Source organism: Ambystoma mexicanum, chromosome 6p, assembly GCF_040938575.1.
Source record: "Ambystoma mexicanum isolate Mex_15411 chromosome 6p, UKY_AmexF1_1, whole genome shotgun sequence".
In the NCBI taxonomy this organism is placed as follows: domain Eukaryota; kingdom Metazoa; phylum Chordata; class Amphibia; order Caudata; family Ambystomatidae; genus Ambystoma; species Ambystoma mexicanum.
In genome coordinates this window covers 79,377,713-79,400,957 of record NC_090935.1, presented here as the reverse complement: position 1 = coordinate 79,400,957, position 23,245 = coordinate 79,377,713, and the positions used below count along the sequence as shown (strand labels likewise).

At 44.8% G+C, this 23,245-nt stretch overlaps 1 protein-coding gene across 1 annotated transcript in view; it reads left to right on the top strand.

Annotated features, from left to right (window-relative positions):
• The window catches only part of LOC138510680 (vomeronasal type-2 receptor 26-like), a 75,595-nt gene that overhangs the window by 47,734 nt on the left and 4,616 nt on the right, over positions 1–23,245 (top strand). Inside the window, exon 4 of the mRNA XM_069626458.1 lies at positions 2,648–3,541. Coding sequence (XP_069482559.1) covers positions 2,648–3,541 — 894 coding nt within the window. The remainder of the gene's footprint in view (positions 1–2,647; positions 3,542–23,245) is intronic.

Genomic DNA, 23,245 nt, shown 5'->3' with positions numbered 1-23,245 from the left:
GATGTGTCAATTTGTTGGTGATGAACTCAACTCTATTGAGGACTACATCTCGAAGGACAAGTCCATCGACACTGGCCCTCTGTTGTTGCCGTCCATGTGTCTGACTTTCATAGCCATCACGGCCATCGTCAAAGTCTGTATCTTCTTCTGGCTCCTCAGTCATAGTCACATCGCGTTATGTAACATAATCACAGTGGAACAGAATGTGTCTAGTTGGTGCATGAAGGCACCACCAGTCATGTGCATGCTTTTAAATCTGTTTGGAAGTACATCCAATGCCCGTTTGATGGGTTTCCAGTACAGGCATGGTCAGTGTTGAATGTGTGTATACATGTATGTAGGTGATTTCAATAGCAGAAACCTACATAGAATGCAACATAGAATGCAACTGAGTGTTGTACAATGAGGGGAGTAGAAGATAGTGGGGTGGGGTCATCTTGTTAGTCTATGGTTCTCATTTATCATTCAAGAATTCCTTGTAGAGCAGGGGCTTGTTTTCCGGTCATGTCCTTCCTGTACTTCTGGGATTCCAGTCTGGTGATATCTTTCCTCCTGGAGTTGCATTAACCTGAGATGTGGCATTTTCAGTAAAGTATGGTGGTGACTTGGAACTTAGAACCTTTTAGGTGACACAGGTGGTCTTGAAGGTGATGAAAGCTTGTAGTGGTAGAGAGTGAAGTTAGCTAAGAGTTGGAGAAAAGAGGTTGTATTTCTTCAGACCTATCATGAGGCATGATGCGGTGTGTTGAACATCTTTGGAGGAGACAGATTAGTGGTTGAGGCACCACCATCCAAGCGGGATAGTACCATGGCCTGGAAAAATGATCTGAAGTGCAGGGGTGACGGGTTTGATTCGGTGCATGAGGAAGAGCTTGTAGCATGCTGTTTGTGTCTTTCTTCAATGTGTGAGTTGGCTTTGAGGGAGGGATCACAATCAATGGTGAAGCCGCAGGTCTATGCACTAGGAATGCCCCATTGACATCCAACAGTGTTAGGCAGTTTTGAACTTTGGTGTGTTTGGTTATGCTCAAGATAACCGGGGGGCAATAAAAGATAAAGTAAAACTGTGATCTCATTCAAATCCCACTGTGATACTTTCGGGCTCTCCACTCTTATTTCAGGGTGCTAGCCACAGTTCAGAGGGAAATACCTAGAGGCATCAGGATTCCAACACAAGCACCCCATTCCTTCGATTGAACACTAACCCTCCTAGTATTAGTCAGGATGTGCTGGGTTTGGTGTAGCTGATGTGTGATGCCCTGATGTGTATATTTTTTGTACTTGCAGATTAAGTACTATTATGGCTAAGTTTGCGCATTCCATTCATTTGAAGTTCTAGGAATATTCTTCCGTTTCTAAAGGTCCACACCCTTTGTGTCTTTGCTACTTGAGCACAGCTACCATAGGTGAGAGGGGTACACTGGAAAGATGCATCTGCCTACTCAGATTGGTGAGGAATAACCTCTGGTAATGAACACAGACTCCAGTGATTTCTACCTGGAATTCCTTCTGATAGATATAAATTATTTTCTGGTGAATTATGTTAGAAATCAATTGTCAATACAAATTGGTATCATCCTATCCCTGAGTAAGCTCAACGGCACCCTTGTTTCCAAACTGCCACACTACGAGTCTGCCTGCCAGGCCACTGCAGTAGGCAGAGTCGCCACAGAAGCAACAGCACCATTACCAACAGTGCCAGTGCGTCTGTCTCCCCACTCCCATAGAGTCCTATGGGGCTCTATGGGAATGGGGACTTATGAAATTCGGCCCCTGACTTCCTGCACCACGAGGACTCGTAATGTCCCAGTGGCACTGGGAAGTCAGGTGCTGGATTCAGCGTTACAGGGTTGGCAGCAACCCGCCTCTCTCACCGGTGGGTTGCTGCCAACATCGTAATGAGGCACATTGTCCCAATATCAGCACTGCTGTTTGAAATATCTCAACAATGGGTAATGTCAGAGTAGGCGACTTGTTTCACAGTAACATGCTTGCCAATATGAACTATTCAATTTGGGATATGTAGGTCCATTCACTTATTTCTCTTTACATTCTAGGACTTGTAGTCCCAGATTTATAATTGCTAAATCCAGGACTGCAAGTATGGAAATGCAAGGAAAGAAGAAACGGGACTGGACTCCAGAATGGAATGGGACGGGTTGTCTAGTATGAAACAGATCACTAGCTGAGTATTCAGGTGCAATTACTTCCCAGTACAGGAAAACAACTTCAGAGCAGGGGCTAGATATTGTGGCAGTGAAGGGTGTCTTTTTACATGAAATATGAAGTACTAAGCCAGCCTTGTAGTTACAATTATGCTTTTGATGATTTCACTGCTGCCCGTCAACTGGCAAATTCAACACATAAAACTGTTGCACAAGATATTATGATACCCACAGTGATAACAGTGACTTGTGTGTGAACGACAGAATAATGCTATTGTCCATCAATATGTATTCATTATGAGTTACTTTAGATTTTCAAAGAGCTTTACAATTTAAAGAAAGGCTATCATTGGTCATCTGACTGTTTTATTTTCAATTGTCAATGAATTTTGATGCTTGAAGCACTTTTTAGAATCTTGTAATTTAGTTTTGATTTCTAAACTGTTTAATATAGTTCAATTATGTCACTTTTTTACTTACAGACATGGAAAACTGTTTGAAGTGTCCTGATGACCAGTGGCCCAATGACAGGAAGGACGGCTGTATCAACAAGGTCATAGTTTTCCTCTCATACCACGATGGCCTTGGTGTGGTTTTAGCTTTCATTGCTGTGTTCCTTTCCATAACCACAGCAGGAGTGCTGGGAATCTTTCTCCAGCACCAGGACACACCGATGGTGAAGGCCAATAACCGGGATGTCAGCTACATACTTCTAATCTCCCTAATGTTGGCTTTCCTCTGCTCCCTCTTGTTCATCGGACGCCCAGCAGTATCAACCTGCCTGATACAACAAGCTGCATTTGGGATTATTTTTACTGTTGCTGTGTCTTGTGTATTGGCAAAAACCCTCATTGTTGTCATTGCATTTAATGCCACCCGGCCTGGGAGCAGATTAAGCAGGTGGCTGGGATCCTGGGTATCAGGCTCCATGGTCCTCTTGTGCACTCTGGGAGAAGTGGCCATTTGTCTCTCTTGGCTGCTCACCTCTCCCCCTCATCCAGACACTGACATGCTCTCGGAAACTGGGAAGATGATATTGCAGTGTGATGTGGGATCTATCGCTGCCTTCTATACTTTGATTGGTTACATGGGTCTGTTAGCCTTTGCAAGTTTTACAGTGGCATTTCTAGCTCGGAATCTCCCAGATCAGTTCAACGAGGCCCAGCTCATCACATTCAGCATGCTGGTGTTCTGCAGCGTTTGGATCTCCTTCATCCCAACCTACCTCAGCACCAAGGGAAGGTACATGGTGGCTGTGGAGGTCTTTGCCATCTTGGCTTCTAGTGCTGGGCTGCTTGGCTTTATATTCATTCCCAAATGTTATATTATTTTGCTCAGGCCAGATCTAAACACCAAAGAACCTTTAGCCTTAAGGGGTAATTTGTAGTCACTGTAGCATATTATACTAGAATGTATTTGTTCTTCCCTTTTCAATAAAAGATATGCATTAACCTATTTTACAGAACAATCTGAACTATTGTATACCATAAGAAATTGTAAAGATTGTAGTGGAATATTATTGAGAATTGCATGAAATATTAAATTGCATTTCATAACGAATGCAAAATCAATGACTTTCAATAAAATATAATAACAGTATGTTTTGATGGAGTCACATTTAGTGGAGGGGGTGATATGGGGTCTCAGGTAGACAACCCCTTGTGGTAGTATATTGGGGATCCCCAGAGTCCACCCAGACTCCCCAAATCCCTACAGAAGGGAACCTTGGAACGCCTCGTCCGGAAATGATACTCTCTCCGTACAGAGAACCTGGTGAACTATATATGCAGAATGGCGAGATCTCACATATTGGAGCCTCAGAGGGCCCTGAGTGCCAAGAGTCAGAATTGCTCTGAATCACAGTAATAAAGTGGCTGCAGAAAAGATTCTGTAGAGACAGGAACTACACAAGTATTGCTTGACAAAGTCCACACGCATCTGGTGGACCTAATGATTCCTCATCTAGCATCTCACATGCTGGGGAGTAATCTTGAAAAAAAGGCAAAGCAGAGCAGTGTCTCACGAACGACTGTGAGCAAATTAGCCATGAGCCTAGAACCCCATGAGAAAGCAAACAGAAACAGGTCAGGGCAATGCCATATTGATTCTGATAAATCCTAAGAGGACAGTCGGTCTGGACAGGAAGTCTGGATATACACAACACATGCAAATGACAATAAGGAAACCCAGAGACCAAGGGAAGAAGGGCACAGCAAACTCCTTCTATTATTAGAAAATGTGAGTTGTCAGAAAAACAAAAAAAGATCACGAAAAGATGGCATGAATGAGGGAGTTGGGACAATGTACCAGAAAGTTTGTGTGTTTACTGTAGAGGAGAAGGTGATTGGAGAGAAACAGATAGAGGTGGTAAGAGGTAACGTTTCCTTGTGTGCGATCTTGAAAGGTGAGATATCCTGTGCAGACCCTCCTTTCCTGCTATAACCAAAACCTTCGAGGTAGTCAAGGAGCACAGGTACAGAGCTAGAGTTTTGCCAGCTTTGTTACCCAGCATAGGGCCACATACCCAGATGTTGTGGAGAACACAAGACTTGAAAAACAGATGCCAGAGCCTGTTGTGGGGTCACATCTTCAAAGGTGGAACCAGAACATGTCATGGGCTTGTTCCTAGGAAGGCGACACTGTAATGTGGGTAATTATACTGTTGTTCTGAAAAAAAAAACAGTCAGGGGGGAAGAAATTCCCATTGGTACCAGTTGAAGGAGATTATAGGGTATGAGGGATCACAGACATGGATGTGCTGTATTAAAAGCTACAGATCTCAGTTGGGCTACTTGCCTTCTGGATCGACCATCAAGACCAAGAAAGAAGCATGCTGAGGCACTTTAAATACTCTGAGACTAAGGGCCTCATTACACGGTAGGCGGTGAGCCATGGCGCTATTAGCGCCATGGCTCATGCCGGTAAAATACCGGCACCGCCTTGGCGGAAAGGGGATTTACCGCCCCATCCCAAGGTTGGAGGTGCGGTAAATCCCCCTTCCGCCATTGCCCTTCCCCATTCCCATTTCTGCCCCATAGGGCTCAATGGGAATGGGGAAGGCGCTAATTACGGCACCGCAATTTAGCGGTGCCGTAATTAGCTCCGAGGTCCCTTAGCGGGTTGGTATTTAACGCCTGCAAAAAGCAGGCGTTAAAACTCCAACCCGCTAAGGGACCTCGTAGTAAGGCGGCAGGGATTTACCGATACCGGTATTTTACCGGTACCGGTAAATCCCTACCGCCTACCGTGTAATGAGGCCCCAAGTACTCTGCAGGATGCTTCTGGGGTGACACAACCCAAGTTCCTGTTGTGTAGAGCTGGAAACTGGACATTGGACTAGGACCATATGTCCTATTAGAAGAGGCCTGTTTTCTAGGTTAAGCTACTGACCCATTCATACGATGTAACCAGAAACTCTTGTAAGTGTTTTGGGTGGTTTTGCATAATTCCTCCAGGAAATCCCCCAAACCGCTCAGCAAAATAAAGGAGATTAATAGATTTTTGTGTCTTGTGTTGTCTATTGTATCCTTAGTTTGACATTGCAACTATCTATTTTCTTTGAAAACCCATTTTTAGCAATGAATATGAATGAGATATTATTGTTCTCACTAACTTACTTGATTCACAATGTACCGTATATATTGATGTGGGGGGGTTATCGAGTTGTTCCATATACTCAAAGTCCTTGCTGGGCAGCACTCTAAATGCAGGAATGCATCCCAGCAGTTGCAGTAGACAGGAGCGATTCAAGGGCAGTTGTTTCCATCAGTGAAATTGTTGCTAATACATAGCCCCCAACTCACACGCTTTTGGCGGGTGTCACCCGCCATGTAAACAGCGGACTCACCCGCCAAACCTCATGCACGCCCATTCATTTCAATGGGCCTCTCACCCGCCAAAAGTAAAATCGGGTGTTTTCACCCGCTTTTGCGACATAAATGGTTGAGAGCTATGCTAATACTGAATTCTGTTGCCGATGATAAGGTGTGGGGAGGCAAGACATAGTCATCGTCATTCCGCAAAGCTGCATTATACGTCCCAAGATGTCTGTGCGCCACCGCCTCGGCACTGCATACTGTCTAGCATTTACTGGTGAGTCTGAGGTTTCAGAAATAGATGCTCCCCCCTGGGGCATCAGTTTGCTTTATTATCAAGGAGCCACTGTCATCTTGTGTTGTATTGTTGGGTTTAATTACCGAGGGATCAGAAATAGATGCTTTCCCTGGGGCATCAATTTGGTTTATTATCAGGGAGCTTCTATCATCTTGTATTGAATCATTGGGGGTCATTCCGAGTTTGGAGGCAGCCATGGTGCTATTATGCTGTCATGTTTTGGCTATTAGCACCATGGCTGCCTCCAAACCCGGGTCCGGTGTCTCTGAATGGGGGCTTACCGGGTCATTCCAACCTTGGAGGACTCGGTAAGTCCCCATTCAGGAAACCATTCCCCATTTCCATTTGAGCCCCCATAGGGCTAAATGGGAATGGGAAGGAGCTAATAACGGGCCCGCAAATTGCAGGCCCGTTATTAGCTCCATGGTCCCTTAACGGGTCCCGCTAAGAACGGCTGGTCAGACCAGCCGTTCCTGGTGGGACCCGCTAAGGGACCTCGGAATGTGGCAGTAGGAGGTTAACGGCACCAGCATCCTTACCAGTGATGTTAACCCCCTATCGCCATACTCGGAATGAGGCTCATTGGATCTAATTACCCAGCTGGTCAGTGTACCTTGCGGTTTAGTTCCCCTCTTGAGTTTTCTTTTTGCTTTTTCAGTTACTACCTCTTGTATAGAGGGTTCGCCAGGCATAAGTATCAGTTATTTATTACCGGTATCATTGGGTAGACAGTGGGAATATGTTTTCCTATTGTTGGCTTTTTGAATGTTTATCTTTTTCAACTTCCCATGTTCTTTGTGTGTCATATATATCTCTTTGGAGCTGTCCCCCAAAGCTTCAACACATACATCTTCTGGAATTTCAAGGCCCATTTTAATGGATTCCATTGTGTCTCTCCTGTGCCTGGATGATCTATTAGAGACTAAGGGAGACCAACGCTCTGGAGGTTCTTATGGCAGATTGTGGCAGTCAGGGGAAGTTTGGAAAGGTTGTTTATTAAATGAGAAATGCTCCTTTCTTTCCAGTATCCTGACTTGGTGTTGAATGTCTAGACAGAGTTTGTGATATTTTCATAGCAACATGTAAAGCCTCATTGGAGACTGATTTATTATTATTAACAGATGCAGTAGTATTAGAGAATTCTGTCAAATCGCAGTCCCCAAACAGGACAGCAGTGACAGTAAGACTGTCAACCGGTCTTGATGATATTGCAGAGGCCTTCTTACTCTCCGGGCTGATTCTGCTAATATGCTGTACGTTCTGATCAACATTAGTTATTTTGTTCACCTCATTTTACAATGAACAACAAAAACTCATTAATGAGTTGTTATCTACTGGTAGGTAGTATTAGCGAGGCATTAGTATCAGCTGATTTGTTAGTACTATTGTCAGGGTGTTCAGTAGATGATGCTTCATTAGTTTGTACAAAGTATTTTGTTATTTTTTCGTTTTCTATGGTGCTCCTCAAAGCTGCATTGTAAGGTGTTGTTGTGACAAGGATCTCTTTGTTAAGCTCTGTAGCATCACACCCGGTCACATTTGCTGATTTAGTTTTGTGGTACATCGCAGTGCTAGGTAGGTTGTACTTTTTTAGGCATATAATAGTATACAAGATAAAAGAAGGACAACCGCTTGATTATGTGCATTGCTTTCAATACGAAGATTGTTCATTAGACGGGATACTTCCTCATAGCCTAGCTTTCAGTGCTCAGGACGTCAGTGTATTGGCAAACTTCAGACATCCTTCCTCCAGAGGTTAAGCCGATGTATCTGGGCGGTCCCGACAGCACAACCCAAACCGTACACTCAGTCACACTCTGCCATGCTACTCACCCACAGGGAGCTTCTGAAAGTGGCGGTCTCTTGCAATAGTGTCTGTCAGTGCACAATTTAAACATTGTACCATAAATAGTTCCTTGATAAGTATTGGCTGTAAAGTGTCACAGAAAACTATTTTACAAGAAAGGAATTTTAAAAGCTTGTCGCTGCTTTATTTACTGCAATGAACAGCTGTAATTCTGCAATCTGCTGTCTCAAGCAGCAGGCATTGTGATGTTACAACTGCAGCATAATAACTAATTACACACTGACTCTGTGGGTTGTCTCCACGACCACCAGGCTGGCTTCACAGCAGTGTAGGATAAACTGCTCTCAAGATTATTTCAAGAATATTCAACTGGGATCTAGCCTGTCTGAAGTTACCTTTTGAAAAGACTTTTCTTGAAAATGAAATATTGGAAAGTTCCCAATGCAATTAAAGATTTTTCCATGAGACAATAAACTAAGTTCAAGTCCACTTAGCATCTTGCAGAAGAAAAACAGGTATAACCCATTCTTAGGGGTTAGGGGGGGATGCTCAGAGTTAGTTTGATTTTAATCTTTTTTCTTGTGTCTCATTTTTTACAGATAGGTGCCTTTAACGTGTTCTTTTTTATTTTCTTCACTTCTCCTTTGCCCCGGTGAAGTTGGGATTTCAGCTGTTTCTTGACTCAGTTGTTGACCACACTTTACTGAGGGACTGTGGTGCTCAGCAGCTTCTGCGGACAGGAACCTTTAAGACCGGACACCGACCTTCTCAGGTTCAACTGGGCCCTTTTCTCTCCTCCATATCACTCTTCACCTGTGGTGTCCCTCAGGGCTCTTTCCTCTCGCGATGGCGTTTCAACATTTACATTGCCCCCCTAGCCCATTTGATCTCTGCCTTCTCACCTAACTTCCAGTGTTATGCAGACTACAAGCAGCTCTCCTTCAAGGTTCCCTCCGTTGCCTCCTCTTCTTCCTCTCTCCTTCCTGACTGTCTATCTGCTATTTAAACACGGTGCATTGCTAACAATGTCTGCCTTAATGCCAGTAAGATTGAGATCCTCCTCATTGGGACCCTAGCTCCCTCCTTCCATCCTACATTCTGGCCGCCCTCCATGAGCCCCTTCGCCTCACCCTAATGTGAGGCAAAAAAACTTGGTGTTATTTTCAACTCCTCTCTCTCCTTCTCCCCTCACATCAGTGACCTTGCCAAGAAAGTCCACTTTCTGCACCCACCTCCTCAGAGGCATTGTCCCTTTCCTCACCTTCCCCCAGAAACTCAATGTCTCCAGAGCTCTTGTCCCCTCCAGGCTGGAGTACTGCAACAGCCTCTTCCTCAATCTGCCTAACTCCTCTCTTCACCCCTTCAACTAATCCAGAATAGGATTGCAAGATTTATACTTCGCCTCAAGACCAGGGACCACATCTCTCCAGCCCAAAAATCTCTCCACTGGCTCCCGGTTGCTGAAAGGATCAAGTCCAATACCTTCTGCATCATTCACAAGGCTTTCTGGGGCCTGGGACCCCGCTACATCCAACTCTCTCTCCATAATTACGTTCCTGCTCAAGCCCTTCGGTCCTCTAGCTCCAACTCTCTGCAGACCAGATGGCTTTCCAAGCAGAGCAAGGGGGGTAGTTCTCTATCCAGGAGGATAGCCCACTGGCAATATGTGGGTCTTGGAAGCAAGATCATGCTTAGTAACACTGGTTCACATCCTGGATCCAGGATTAGAATTGACCTTGGGTATTAAGCATGTTATAAATACCTGCACTTGCACGATCTGAATGTACAAGGCCTAGTAGGATTGCCCCCCCCCTCCGCCATCCCCTTGCCTTGTTATGCCTTGTGACACTAACATGTATAGGCGTATTACAAATGAACAATAAAATAAATAAAATTAAAATAAATCTCTCTCCTCCGCAGGTGCCTCCCTCTGCAATGGCTTCCTGCCCCTCTCAGACTTGAGCTGGATCCAGAAGCTTCACAAGACCCTCCTTTTACTTCCTCCTTCCCTCTGCCTCCCCTGCTAATATTCACCTCTGCCTCTTTTTTGTCTGGCTGCCTGGGTCCTTAAGATTCTGTGAGGGCACCAGGCCCTGCTCGACCAGTCTACCTCTGCACTTGGTTCCCCATGAACCCCCTAACCTGCCTTTGCCCTCCAGGCTCTGTCTCACTGCACTAGCCTGGCTGGACCTGCACCCATTTGAGTCCTTCCTGCCCGTCCCTCGCACTTAGCACGTGGAACTTATTCCCCTGTGCACTCCCCTAGCATGTGTTCATCTGGCCTCCCCTTGGCACTTGCATAATTCATTGGCCCTTCTGCCCTGTCTGACACTTCCCCCTGCCCGCTCCCCCACATTTCTTGTCACTGCATTTGCATGATCCCAATGAGAAAAGGCCTAGTAGGACCACCGTTATTGTTTTGTTTCATCCCTGTTCCCCCACCCCCTTTTGTCTTGTTGTGCCTAGAAACACCTTGGCTGAATAGCAGCATTATAAATACCCAATAAATAAATGAAAGAGCAGTTGTGATCTCATTTTCTTATTACAGGTCATTTGTGATGTCAAAACTAGTCTGTAATATTTGGGCTAACGTACCCCCTATCATACGTTATAAGAATGCTGCAAGTCAAGAAGAGAGCAGAATGGAGGAACAAGGCTGAAGGCCCAGTTCCTTTATAAAATCAAGAAACTCCAAGATGACCTACAATATATCATTTGTATGTATGGTAGGTGGGTGGTATTTTATCCCTTATGATACATGGCCACACACGGCCATTCTCTTTAATACTGCATCTCTTGCTTAAAGGATAGTTCCGGGACTTTTTTTTTATTGTCCCTACGGGTCGGCCATGTGTTTGTAAGCATAAATCGGTAGATCGTAGGAAACTTTCCTATGGACCTTACCCGACTTTTTGCCCATTATCGCACTCGAAATCAGCCTCCATTTTGTGATAATCCTATCATTCCGCCGCATCGACCTGGCTCACCTGCCTTTGCGGCACTAAATCAAATCCCCCGCCCCTGAGCCTGACATCAGCAGACGCGTACTGCCCATTTCAAGCACGTCTCGTGTCAACAATCGCTGCGCCTCAGCTATTGACGTGTTGCCATGGAAATGGCAGGACGCCTCTTTCCCCAATAAGTATAAACAGACCGTTTCACAACACACAGCAGCAGATTTTCGATTCCATTCCTCTCTCTGTGTTACTTTGAGTATTCTGTGACTCGTTTCAGTGCTCTGGTCAGCTACCTTCGCCGCTTGTAGCCCGTGTGAACACCTGTACCATCTCTGTAAATTATTTTACTATCTTTACCGCACAATGGCCACAATAATGCCGTATATGTACGAGCCCGAGTACACCGAGGAAGAACTACTGGAAAGTCAAGCACGCGAAAACGATGGGGATTCGGACGGCAGTTGGGAGGACCAGTCAACGGATGAAGAGCCTGGACCATGTCGCATGGACGGCGTCTCCACCTGGTGCACGTGCAATCGGTGCGAGCTAATGCCAACTGAGGAGGAGAACTGCTGCTGCCGTGAAAATTCCGGGTGCTTGGCCTACATTTCGGAAAGCGAGCAAAGTCTGCAGGAAGGCGAGCAAAGTCCGCAATGCATCACCGAGCTGCCAGAGTTCAGGGAAGCCTGCCTCTCACGGACCGTGTTGAGGATGATGATGGTGCTTATGCACGAACTTCGCGGCACTGTTCGTCCGCGTAATCCGAGTAACGAGTAAGTATACTCTGTTTGTGATGTCAGTGATGCCACCACTATTTCATGGTCGTCTCCCACATATAAAATTACATTTACATATCATTCGAACGCATGTAAATTTGTTCCATATAGTGCATTTTCTAGATATAATTTTTTTCTAAGAAAAATGACATGTGTTACCTGAATCGACATTGATAAGAAAGTTTGGTCAGTTTAATACAGTTTGCATCTTTTTTTTCACAGGTGGTACAGGCTGGTGGCCTATCGTTGCTTCACTTGGTGGCTTCACGGGAGGCTCGGAAACCGCGTTCGGAGAGTAATACCTGCCTGTGCGGTACTTGCCATTAGACAACATTTCCCCAGTGACAGTGGACAATACCGCGGATTTTCCCTTGATGTGCTGCAACCTCAACTTTACAATGTGTAATGTTTATTATTTATGTTTAATTAAAATCTAAAATAAAGCCCAACATATATTTTAACAATGGTTGTTTTGATTTTTTAAATGAATCTAGTGTATATTCTCCTGGGAGGGTGAGGTATTTATAAACTCACCCCCCTGCATTCCATGTAGTAGATCCTGCAGCCATCCTCTTACATTCAGTTAGATGGCCTCTCCTTGGTGAGGCCCTGCGGCAAACGGGTCTTGTCTGCACGACCACCGCCCCGATCCACCCCCCGCCCTATCAAAGGCAGTTCGCACCGCGGTACTTGTGCTGGCAAGTGGAGCTGTCAGGGAGCGATAAAGGCCAAGAGGTGCCAAAGACCATGTACACTTCAAAGTGGTCTATAGAGCATGGGTTGTTGTTCCCATGTCTACCTCCAGACCCCGTGTCTCCTGCCAAGCATCCCCCCTCACGCTGGACGGCCCCCTGCAATCCACATAAGTGTGTCTCCATTCATGAGTCTTCCTGTGTCTTGTCTGCACGACCACCGCCCCGATCCACCCCCCGCCCTATCAAAGGCAGTTCGCACCGCGGTACTTGTGCTGGCAAGTGGAGCTGTCAGGGAGCGATAAAGGCCAAGAGGTGCCAAAGACCATGTACACTTCAAAGTGGTCTATAGAGCATGGGTTGTTGTTCCCATGTCTACCTCCAGACCCCGTGTCTCCTGCCAAGCATCCCCGCTCACGCTGGACGGCCCCCTGCAGACCGCATAATGCCACGACATATACACGTCATTCATTCACAAACACACCCCTGTTTCGAATTCTTTATAACCCACTTCATATTTCTAATGAGAACTTCTTTGCGCTTTGCTAGTCAACCCGTGAAGGTGCTGGTTATCTGCTCTTCGTCTCTGTGAACTTCCGTGACCACTTTGAGCAAACTCGTCAGTTTGCAACCTGTGAACTGCTCCCTGTTCTACGACAAGAAACTACTCTGATCCCTGCATCTAACTGTTTGTTCGTCAAGGTAAGTCCATGTACCATAATCATTTTGCGTCCAATTTTTTAATTTATATCTATTTGCTAGTAGTCATCAAATTGCATCCATGTTTTCTTTTCGTTCACGACAGTACATGCAAGGAACTAGTCACATGTTCTGAGTTTAGTCAAATTACTTTTTCTATTTTTTGAAAGTTATTGAAATACTTATCCGCATGTGAATAACGTGTATAGTTCCAAGAACCAAAACGGACCTTGCATTGAACCTTTTATGTGTCATTTAATGTTTTAACACATTGGTATTCATAGAGAATTGTTGATCTTTACTTTTCAGAACTTTCCATAATGCCTGCCTGTTCCATTGGCGGTTGCCCTTCGAAGACCCATAACAAATCTGAAGGTACTATAATGCATGTTTTCCCTAAGACAATAGATCAGATAAGAGAATGGGTCCGATATTGCGGATATCCAGCCTCTGAGATAGAAAGTAGAGTCCTAGAAGTCTTTGCGGACAAGAGGGGTGATCGATACCGCATCTGCAGCAGGCACTTTAGCCCAGACATGTACTCCACATCATTGCTAATAAGGACGAAAACACCGCGAGCGAGGCGAAAATTGCTCTCAACCGCTATTCCCACTCTATTCGTCCACATCCCTCCACTGGTGAGTCAAGTTTACGTATTTATCTCTCGGCATTGCGGTAGTGTGTAGCATTAGCTAACAATAATTTCCCCATTTATGTATCCACTCAATATGAAGGCTGAAGATTCTCCATCCGTGTCGTTATTGCAGTCATCAGCCACTTCAAGCGCCTATCGGGTAATCTTACTTAGCTATTCTGACACTGACTTGTTTTAGGCATGTAAATCAATAGTTTTAATTGATCGTGTAATTATTTTACCTAATGGTACACCACAGTACTCGTCCTCTAGTCTTTGTTTTCAGTTATAATTATTGTTATCCGAAATAATGCAAGTACTGTCTTTCAGGGAGATGCTGAGGAGTCCAACGCATTGACGACAACCGTAGATGTCACTCAGATGCTCGAGGTACGTTTCCGGACAGTTCCATCGATGGAGATCATCAGATCTTGCATTCTTGTAGCGTGATTGTTACACACAATGTTTCTTTCGTTTTTAGCCATTGGTATGTCCTTCTGTCGTCGCCCTCCTATGTGTCTTCTTTTTTCAATATTGTGTTCATTACTAATGAAAGTCCTATGTTTCAGGGAGTCGATGGAGCATTAGTCCAAGAGGAAGGGGGAGCATGCAGTTACGGGTCGGCGCAACAGCTTGCAGAAGTGTGCACCGCAGTTACAGCGTCCCTTGATGTTCTTATGCATTTCGAGGTATGGATACTGACAGATCAATCATGCGAGATCAAATGACGTGATTACATCCGCTATACTTCCTTCTTTATTAACGCAAGTACTATGTTTCAGGGAGCTGACGGAGCTTCTTCAACAAGAACATCACCCCTAGTAGTTGATGCAGATCTCTGGGTGGTGACACTTCCAACGATGGAGCAAATCGAATCATATTTAGATATCCATTATTTATTTTAGACAACTGATCATTTGTGCAGGTCTATTTAGATGAGCCGTTGACGCCTGCAGAAAGTTTATGTTCTTTTAAACAAAATAGAAAACCATACTAATGCAATTACTGTGTTTCAGGGAGTTGCTGAAGCGTCATCTTCAATAATATCATCAATGGAAGTCTATGCGGAGCCCGAGGTATGGATCTTGACAGTTCAATCTAACTAGATCAACAATGCGTGAACTATTGTCGTTTGAATGTTCTACACAATGCGTTCATTCGTGTTTTGCTATTGAGATGTACGTATGGGTATTGGTCCCCAAGTACATTTTGTGTTTTCAATATTATTATACATACTAATGAAAGTTCTATGTTTCAGCGAGTCGATGGAGCCTCAGTGAGTGATGGATGTGCTTATCATGAAAGTATAGTCGTTGCAGCGCGAGAGGAAGTGGAGACATGCACACACGAGTCGGAGCAACAGCGTCCAGATGTTGAAGTTCGAGGAAAGAAAGTTTCAAAGAAAAGAAAGCAAAAGAAGGTTAGTGTCCTGTTCACTATATTATGTTGTCTTTCACTGTCAATAGTTCAATACTGTAAGTTGTGTTTAAACTGAACATCCCTTTTCTAATCTGTCCTCTAGTTGCGAGTGGGTGTAAGAACTAGATCTACACAGACAGTGAAGCGAACGAGAGATGTTGCTTGTCAAACCTTTTGGCAGGGACTTGAGACTGGAGATGCATCGTGCCAATGGGAAGAATATGAAGTGATTGACAACGGAGCTATACCACCACCAGCCATTGATAGTGAATGTCCTCCTGGTAGTTTGGATGCAGTCGTAGATCAATTCACAGAATCCACACCCGCAAAAAATAAGAGCAGGCGAAAGTTGAAGACATTGTTTTTTTCTCCCATCTCCGGACAAGGAACAGATGTTGCAATGGAAGAGAATGAAGTGGACGACAATGAAACACCATCAATATCACTCAGCATAGCGGAAGACGATATCAGAGATTGTACCTTTCATGCGAGTGACATGTCCTCAACGTTACAGGCCGAACCAGCTGGGATGCAGAGTGACAGTATAAGGAAAGAGGCCAAATTCATTGTATTCGATAGCTGTTTGATGGATATTATTATGATGATGAAATGTGGGCATTGGGTTGGTGGGGAAGTATGTGGGGAGCCATTGATTAATGTGACTCGTGCAATTCGAGGCACTAACCTTAAAATACATGCCACCTGTACACAATATCATCCGTTCGCATGGTCTGCACAACCCATGCTGGGGCAACTGCCAGCAGGCAATCTACTTTGTGCAGCGGCCGCACTTTTTAGTGGTTCAAGTTTTAAAAAGTTACAGTATTTCTTTCAGTTTGTGGGAATCCATTTCATTGCGAAAAGTCAGTTCTACAAATACCAAACCGATTATCTATTTCCAGCCATCAGCGAAGCTTGGAGAATGGAAAAAATGTCAATGGAAAGTACATTCGCGGGCAAACGCTTCAGGCTAGCCGGTGATGGACAATGCGACAGTCCAGGATTTTCAGCCAAGTACTGCACCTACCACTTTCAGGACATGGAAAGTAAGAAAATTGTGAGTTCGGTGGTCGTGCAGGTGTCACAAAGTACATCCTCAGTGGCCATGGAGAAAGTTGGCTTTGTAGCATCATTGCAAGAACTACAATCGCGGGGAATGGTGATCGACCTGATAGCCACGGACAGACACGTTTCAATTGCCAAGACAATGAGAGAACAGTACAAAAATATAAATCACCAATTTGACGTTTGGCATCTTGCAAAATCAATCAATAAAAAATTGTCGGCTGCAGGAAAAAAAAAAGATATGCAAGGTATTTCACAGTGGTCCAAGTCAATCAGCAACCATCTTTGGTGGAGCTCAAAAACATGTGAAGGGTCGTTGGAAATTCTACTGGAAAAATGGCGGTCAGTAATGTTGCACTGTAGCAACGTACATCGATGGTCGACAAATGAGCATTTCCACAAATGTGAACATGGCCATTTGTCCACAGAGGAGGCACGGAAGAAGAAGTGGTTGATTCCTTCATCACCCACTCACAAGGCCATTGAAAAGATTGTATTTGATAAAACTATAACAAGAGATTTGAGGGGACTCACGGAATTCTGCCACACAGGAGATTTGGAGGTGTTCCACAATATGTGCCTAAAGTACAGGCCCAAAAGATTGCATTTTGGCATGGAAGGCATGATAAATCGGACTCTTCTAGCGGTCTTGGCACATAACCATAATGTTGGCCGTCAACAAAGTAGGACGACCGGAACTTTAGGGACGCTTCGCTACAATAAGGCCTTCACTAAAAGAAGTAAACAATGGGTGATCAAACCAGTGTTTGAGGATATGCAATATGAGTTTATTGAGAGACTTATCGTAGATGTCCTCGATAGGCACATACATGGAGTGGTGAACGAACCTATGCAGGGGACAACTGCATTGCCACCCAACATTGCCTCTGTTCCATGTCCACCTAAAGCAGAGCTCATTGAGAAATACACATCACGGTTTAAATGATTGTAATTCGATTGTCTGTTCTCTCGAGTCTCCTCATGTTGCAGGCCCATTGCAATTAAACCAAACAGTAATATAAATCATTTTTACAAAAATTATAGAATGTTTCCGTATTACAAACACATGGCCGACCCATAGGGACAATAAAAAAAAAGGCACGCAGACAAGATGCCCTTACACTAACTGGAGCTAACTAGAAATGTGTGCTCGCTCAAAGTGAAGGTCAGCTGCTTTGATGTTTTGCTCGGGAGGCGGAACGGCCCACGACCCAATATAAGGTTCTATTGTGATTTGACCTTGACAGGCCGGGACCATCCTGAAAGACTAAGAAAAGATAATGAATAAAATTTCAGAAACGAAACGATGAGCCACGTTCATTAGAAGAAGTAACGTCGGCAAAGAAGGAGTGGTGTTTCGGGTCTGCCCTACACAGAGACACAATGGAAAATGCAAATATAATGTAAGTAACTTTTGATGAGTTTATACCGCAATTTCATTACTATACAGTGGCTTTAAAGACGGGTTCAGTTGTACTTGTTCGTTCTATGTGGCATAGTGTTTTCTACCGCGCACTATCTGGAGGAGAAACATCTGCTTTTACTGAAGCACCTCAAAACCTTCCTCTTTGCTTCTGCTTTCTCTCTCCCTCTCCCCTGCTACAACTGGTCCACTGTCTGCGACCTCGGTCCTGGGCCCTTCCACTCTCCACCTGCACTGCCTCCCTGTCAACCCCTGCACTGGGGGACTGTCTCAGTATCCTACAGCCCCCCCTTCCCAGCACTTGTTCTGCACTTACCTTGCACTTGCCACCAGCTGGCCCTATTTATTTATTATTTTATGCTACTTACCTTGTACTCCACTCCCCCCCCTCCATGCCTCGCCACGCCTTTAAACACTTGTGTACACCCAGTAGCGCTGTCCTCGCTATGAAATGAATAATTTTAATAAGGATCTGATGGTGAGACTAATTTCATTTTTTATGTTTTTAGGTACATCATTCACTACTGTCTGTGTCACGAGTACCAGACACCGGCGGACGGCTTCTACAGCCGCCAGTTGCTTCTCCGCGTGAACAACGTTACCACCCTGACCATTTTATGGGACGATCGCCAAGTACAAGTATGCCCTTACGCGGTACTAACGGTTAGATGCAACATACCTACCGTTGTGGTGGCCTAGTGCCTCGTTGTTGGAACAGCCATGCGATTATCAGTGCGACAGAAGAGCTTATTTTTATCGTAAACCAACACCCTGTGTACTGCACACGAACATCGCTTCCCTCAAGACGAACTAATTTGGATCGAGAGCAAAGAAAAATGCAAATCGCTGAATATTCTCTAAACATTTGATGTCCAATAAACGTACTTTGCCAAATGTACAATCTTGCCGTTTGCTTTTAAACCACGGTTTCACATTCCGAATTGTGGTGCTGTATTGTGAGATGCTCTAAGACCCTGTGTACAGCAAAGGACCATCGCGTTCCTCAATACGAACTTTTTGGAACATGAGCAAATAAAAATGCAAATCGCTGAATATTCTCTAAACATTTGATGTCAAATAAATGTACTTTACCACATTTACAATCTTGCGGTTTGATTTCAAAGTACAGTTTCATATTCCGAATTGTGGTGCGCTGTATTGTGAGCTGATCTGTGTTGATTTCCGGGGTCTGTGTGGAGTCGCGTAGAAGACGCCTGGGCGCGTTTGCCTACGCAGCTCAGTCACGTCACGGATAGAGGCGGGGAATATGAATGTTTTGATAAAGTCTGTTTCAGGGGCGGGGGATTTGATTTAGTGCCGCAAAGGCAGGTGAGCCAGGTCGATGCGGCGGAATGATAGGATTATCACAAAATGGAGGCTGATTTCGAGTGCGATAATGGGCGAAAAGTCGGGTAAGGTCCATAGGAAAGTTTCCTACGATCTACCGATTTATGCTTACAAACACATGGCCGACCCGTAGGGACAATAAAAAAAAGTCCCGGAACTATCCTTTAATATAATGCATAAGATCTTACATTTGCTTATCCATGTAATCACTGTAAAATCTGCTTGGATATTAAAAAAATCTGAAATGCAGCTCTAATGTGATGCAGAAAAATAGTTCAAGCAGTTTAATAAAATTTATCGAAAAAGCGTTTTCATTTTCTGCTCTAAAATAAGTATAAAATGCAGATTCTTGCTCTCATTTGTTAAACTCCAGCAGTGCACAAATGAAACATTCTACCATGAACAGTCCCTTGTCAATGAATGGTTGTAAAGCGACACAGAAACATATTATGTAAGCAAGGCTTTTGAAAAGCTTTTCACAGCTTAAATGGCCATGACAGCTGACTCTAGCTGCAGGCAATCTGACATCAAAACTGAAGCGTAATAACTGATTACAGAGCAGTGGTGATGTCATTTTCTTATCACACCTCAGTTTATACTGTTACTGCAGTATGCCAGGAAACCTTTAGAAGACCAGAGCAGCATCCATAAGAGACTTATTGATATGGATCATGTTCTGGAGGCCCCTGCATAAGAGACTTATTTATATGGATCATGTTCTGGAGGCCCCTCCATAAGAGACTTATTGATATGGATCATGTTCTGGAGGCACCTCCATAAGAGACTTATTGATATGGATCATGTTCTGGAGGCTCCTCCATAATGAGGCTTACCAGGTCGTCATGGATGAGGTCCACTATTGTGCATATGGTGTCCCTGCCCAGGCGGTACAGGGTGTGGATCTGTGCAGGGGTTAGGTCAAATGGACTGGCCCTTAGGCGAGGTATTGGTGACTGCCTGCAGGGTACAACTGCCTGTCCTTGTGGTATGTGCTGGCCCTGTCTCGCCCTCCTTCTCCTCCTGCACCTCAGCTGCATTCCCTGGTTCAATGCCTGCTGGAGTAGTGGCAGTGCAGGCATGTCCTCCAGCTCCAGTATTGCAACTGCTAATGGTAGCATTTTGTGTTTGGAAGGGGTGTGGTGTGTGGGTGTGCTCCTTTTGTGCTGTGCCAGACTCCATTGTCTCCACCTGTGCTGATTGTGTGTACCTGTGGCAGGTTTCAGCACAGCAGATTGCTATTAATGGCTGCCCCGTGATGCCGGTGTTAACGGCATCATGGTACACGTTCTTACCGGCATCTGGATGCCGGTAAGTGCATGTTCGTGAACCTCGTAATGTGCAGTTACTTACTGCATGCTGGTGTTACTGGCACTGCTGCTGCGTGCCCACGCCCATTCCGTGTCGGTGCTACCCCGTCGCAACGGGTCCCTGCAGATGCCAGTAGCACCGGCATCGTGGGTCGTAATGCACCAGTCTGGTAAACGATGCTGGTATTCACTTACCGGTATCGTTATTACCAGACCGCCAACCTTGTAATGAGGCCCATTATCCTTGTGGCAATTGCAGAGTATGTAAACTGATCAATAAGAGTAAGGAAATCGACATTGGCACCAAGAGAAAATGGAAACAGAAGAGCTTCTCAGACTGTAACATGGAGCATGTCATCTATCTCATCAGATGCCCTTGTGGCCTACCATATGTTAGGAAAACATACAGGAAAACAAAAAAAAAAGATTATCGAACATCGTAGCTGCCTGCGTAACAAGATAAAGAAAGCGCCATCGGTGAAAATGTTATTATAAAAAATCATGGCCACAAAGATGTCACATGGACTGTACTACAGGTCCAAAAGGGCGATAACTCTACCCAATTAGAAGACAGATTACTCAAAAAGAACAGGAAATACATTATGAAAAGTGACACGAGCGGGCTCAATGAATGCATTGAATGGCACAAAATTAAAAGATAAAACATCCTTAAGAATGGATCATTAATACAGGTGGCATCTGCACTACTCCAATAAAGAACGGACTCCACTATGGTCTTGAGTGCCAATAAGGGTGTGCGTGCCACCCCGATAAGTATCTTGGTCTACTAATACACAGGGAACTTTTCCCTATACCATATACCATAGAATGCACCCTTACCAATGCGACACCCCGAATTGATCACTCTATCAATTGTAGATCTGAGCTCCTGATTCCCATTGAGGCTACCATCCGAGCTCCATTGCGGCGATATTTCGATAATAACACCATGGGCCACCTTGAATTTTGACAGCTTTAGGAACTAACGCATTGTAACATCGATCCCAGTGGATTTCAATGACGATTCCATTGACAAAAGATGTCATTCCAAGATGGCGCCTTGCATTTCAACAGTACGCTCCCACCGACAATGGACTTACAGGGAGAGCGTTACCAAAATCCATCTTATGTTTTGTATACAGGGACTACACATATAGAACTATGGTATGGATGCCCACCACCCCACAGCAGCAGCAAAAGATTGAATACAAAAACATTTGGGGGGAAGCAACACAGACTCTGGTTGGTGTCTTGCTCCACGAAAGTGGTCTGCATATGTTAGGGCCTCTCTGGTACGAGTACCATAGCACTAGATAAGCGACTATAAGCCATGTTTCGCTTTCCTTGCAACAGGCACCTCAGGACCATGACGCAGTCCTGCCACAACAAAAATATAAGTTGTATGCCCCCACAAGAGCCAGCCAAGGTAACCAACCATGGATACAGGTTCAGTGTTCACTAAGAGAATGTAAATAGAATACAAGCCACTACAGCTTACTCTATTTCTCATTTTTATTGACAGGCCAAGCAGATTTTAACAGAAAGAATCCAGCTGGGCACCTATGATAGGAAGCAAACTTGTTGAATTCTCCTGAAGAATGTTCAATATTAAGTATAACAGGACAGAAACATGTTGAGATTGTGACCTATGGATTAATACATAGGGATAAACACCAATGGAGTAGGTAATAACAATTTGACCACTGTGTTTCACAGGTATTGTGTTTGCTAAAAACACTTTGGACCTCATTACGAGTTTGGAGGTAGCCATGCTTCTATTTGCGGCATGGCTGCCTCCAAACTCGGGTCCGGGTCTGGGTTCCTTGAATGAGGATTTACAGGGCCATTCCAACCTTGGAGGACCCGGTAATGCCTCATTCAATTTACCCATTCCCATTTGAGCCCACATAGGGCTCAATGGGAAAGGGGAGGGAGCTAACAATTGTCCGTTATTAGCTCCCTCTTCCTTTAGCGGCTCCCACTAAGGGCGCCTGGTAAAACCAGCCGCCCTTAGCAGGACCCGCTAAAGGACCTTGTAATGCAGCGATAAGGGGTTAACAGCACTGGCATCCTTACCAGCGCAGTTAACCCCTTACCGTCAAGGTCGGAAAGAGGCCCTTTGTTTGGAAAAAACGTCAACCCAGTGGCCCTCATTCCGAGTATGGTGGTAGTCATGGAGCAATTAGCTCCATGGCTGCCTCCCATACCGGTACCGCCTCCGGGTTGGTTCAATGGGGACTTACTGGTCCATTCCAACCTTGGAGGGACCGGTAAGACCCCATTGAAAAAAACATTCCCCATTCCCATTTGAGCCCCCATAGGGATCAATGCGAATGGGGAAGTAGCTAATAACGGTACCGCAAATTGCGGTACCGTTATTAGCTCTGAAGTCCCTTAACGGGTCCCGTCCATAACGCCTGGTCAGACCAGGTGTTACTCGAGGGACCCGCTAAGGGACCTCGGAATAGGGTGGTAAGGGATTACCGGCACCGGTAATCCCTTACCACCTACCTCGGAATGAGGCCCAGTGTCTGTTTAATTTCAATTTTCATCAATACAAATGGTTGCACCTTACCAGTTTATGAACAGGAACATATGACAAATTTACTTGTTAGTTTTAAGTTGTTTATTGATACATAATAAAATTGTTTTTCTCCTATGTTGATGGATTATTAGGCTTCCTTTTAGCAGCTAGACCTGTCATTATCTTCTCTATCTCAATGTTAAACTCTTACAAGAAGCAAGGCATGTTATTCCACAGAGAAGGCACAAGATGAAGGAAGACCACAAGCATTGTGGTTAGGAGGCACCCGTGAATGGCCACATGCCAGAGAAAGCGGC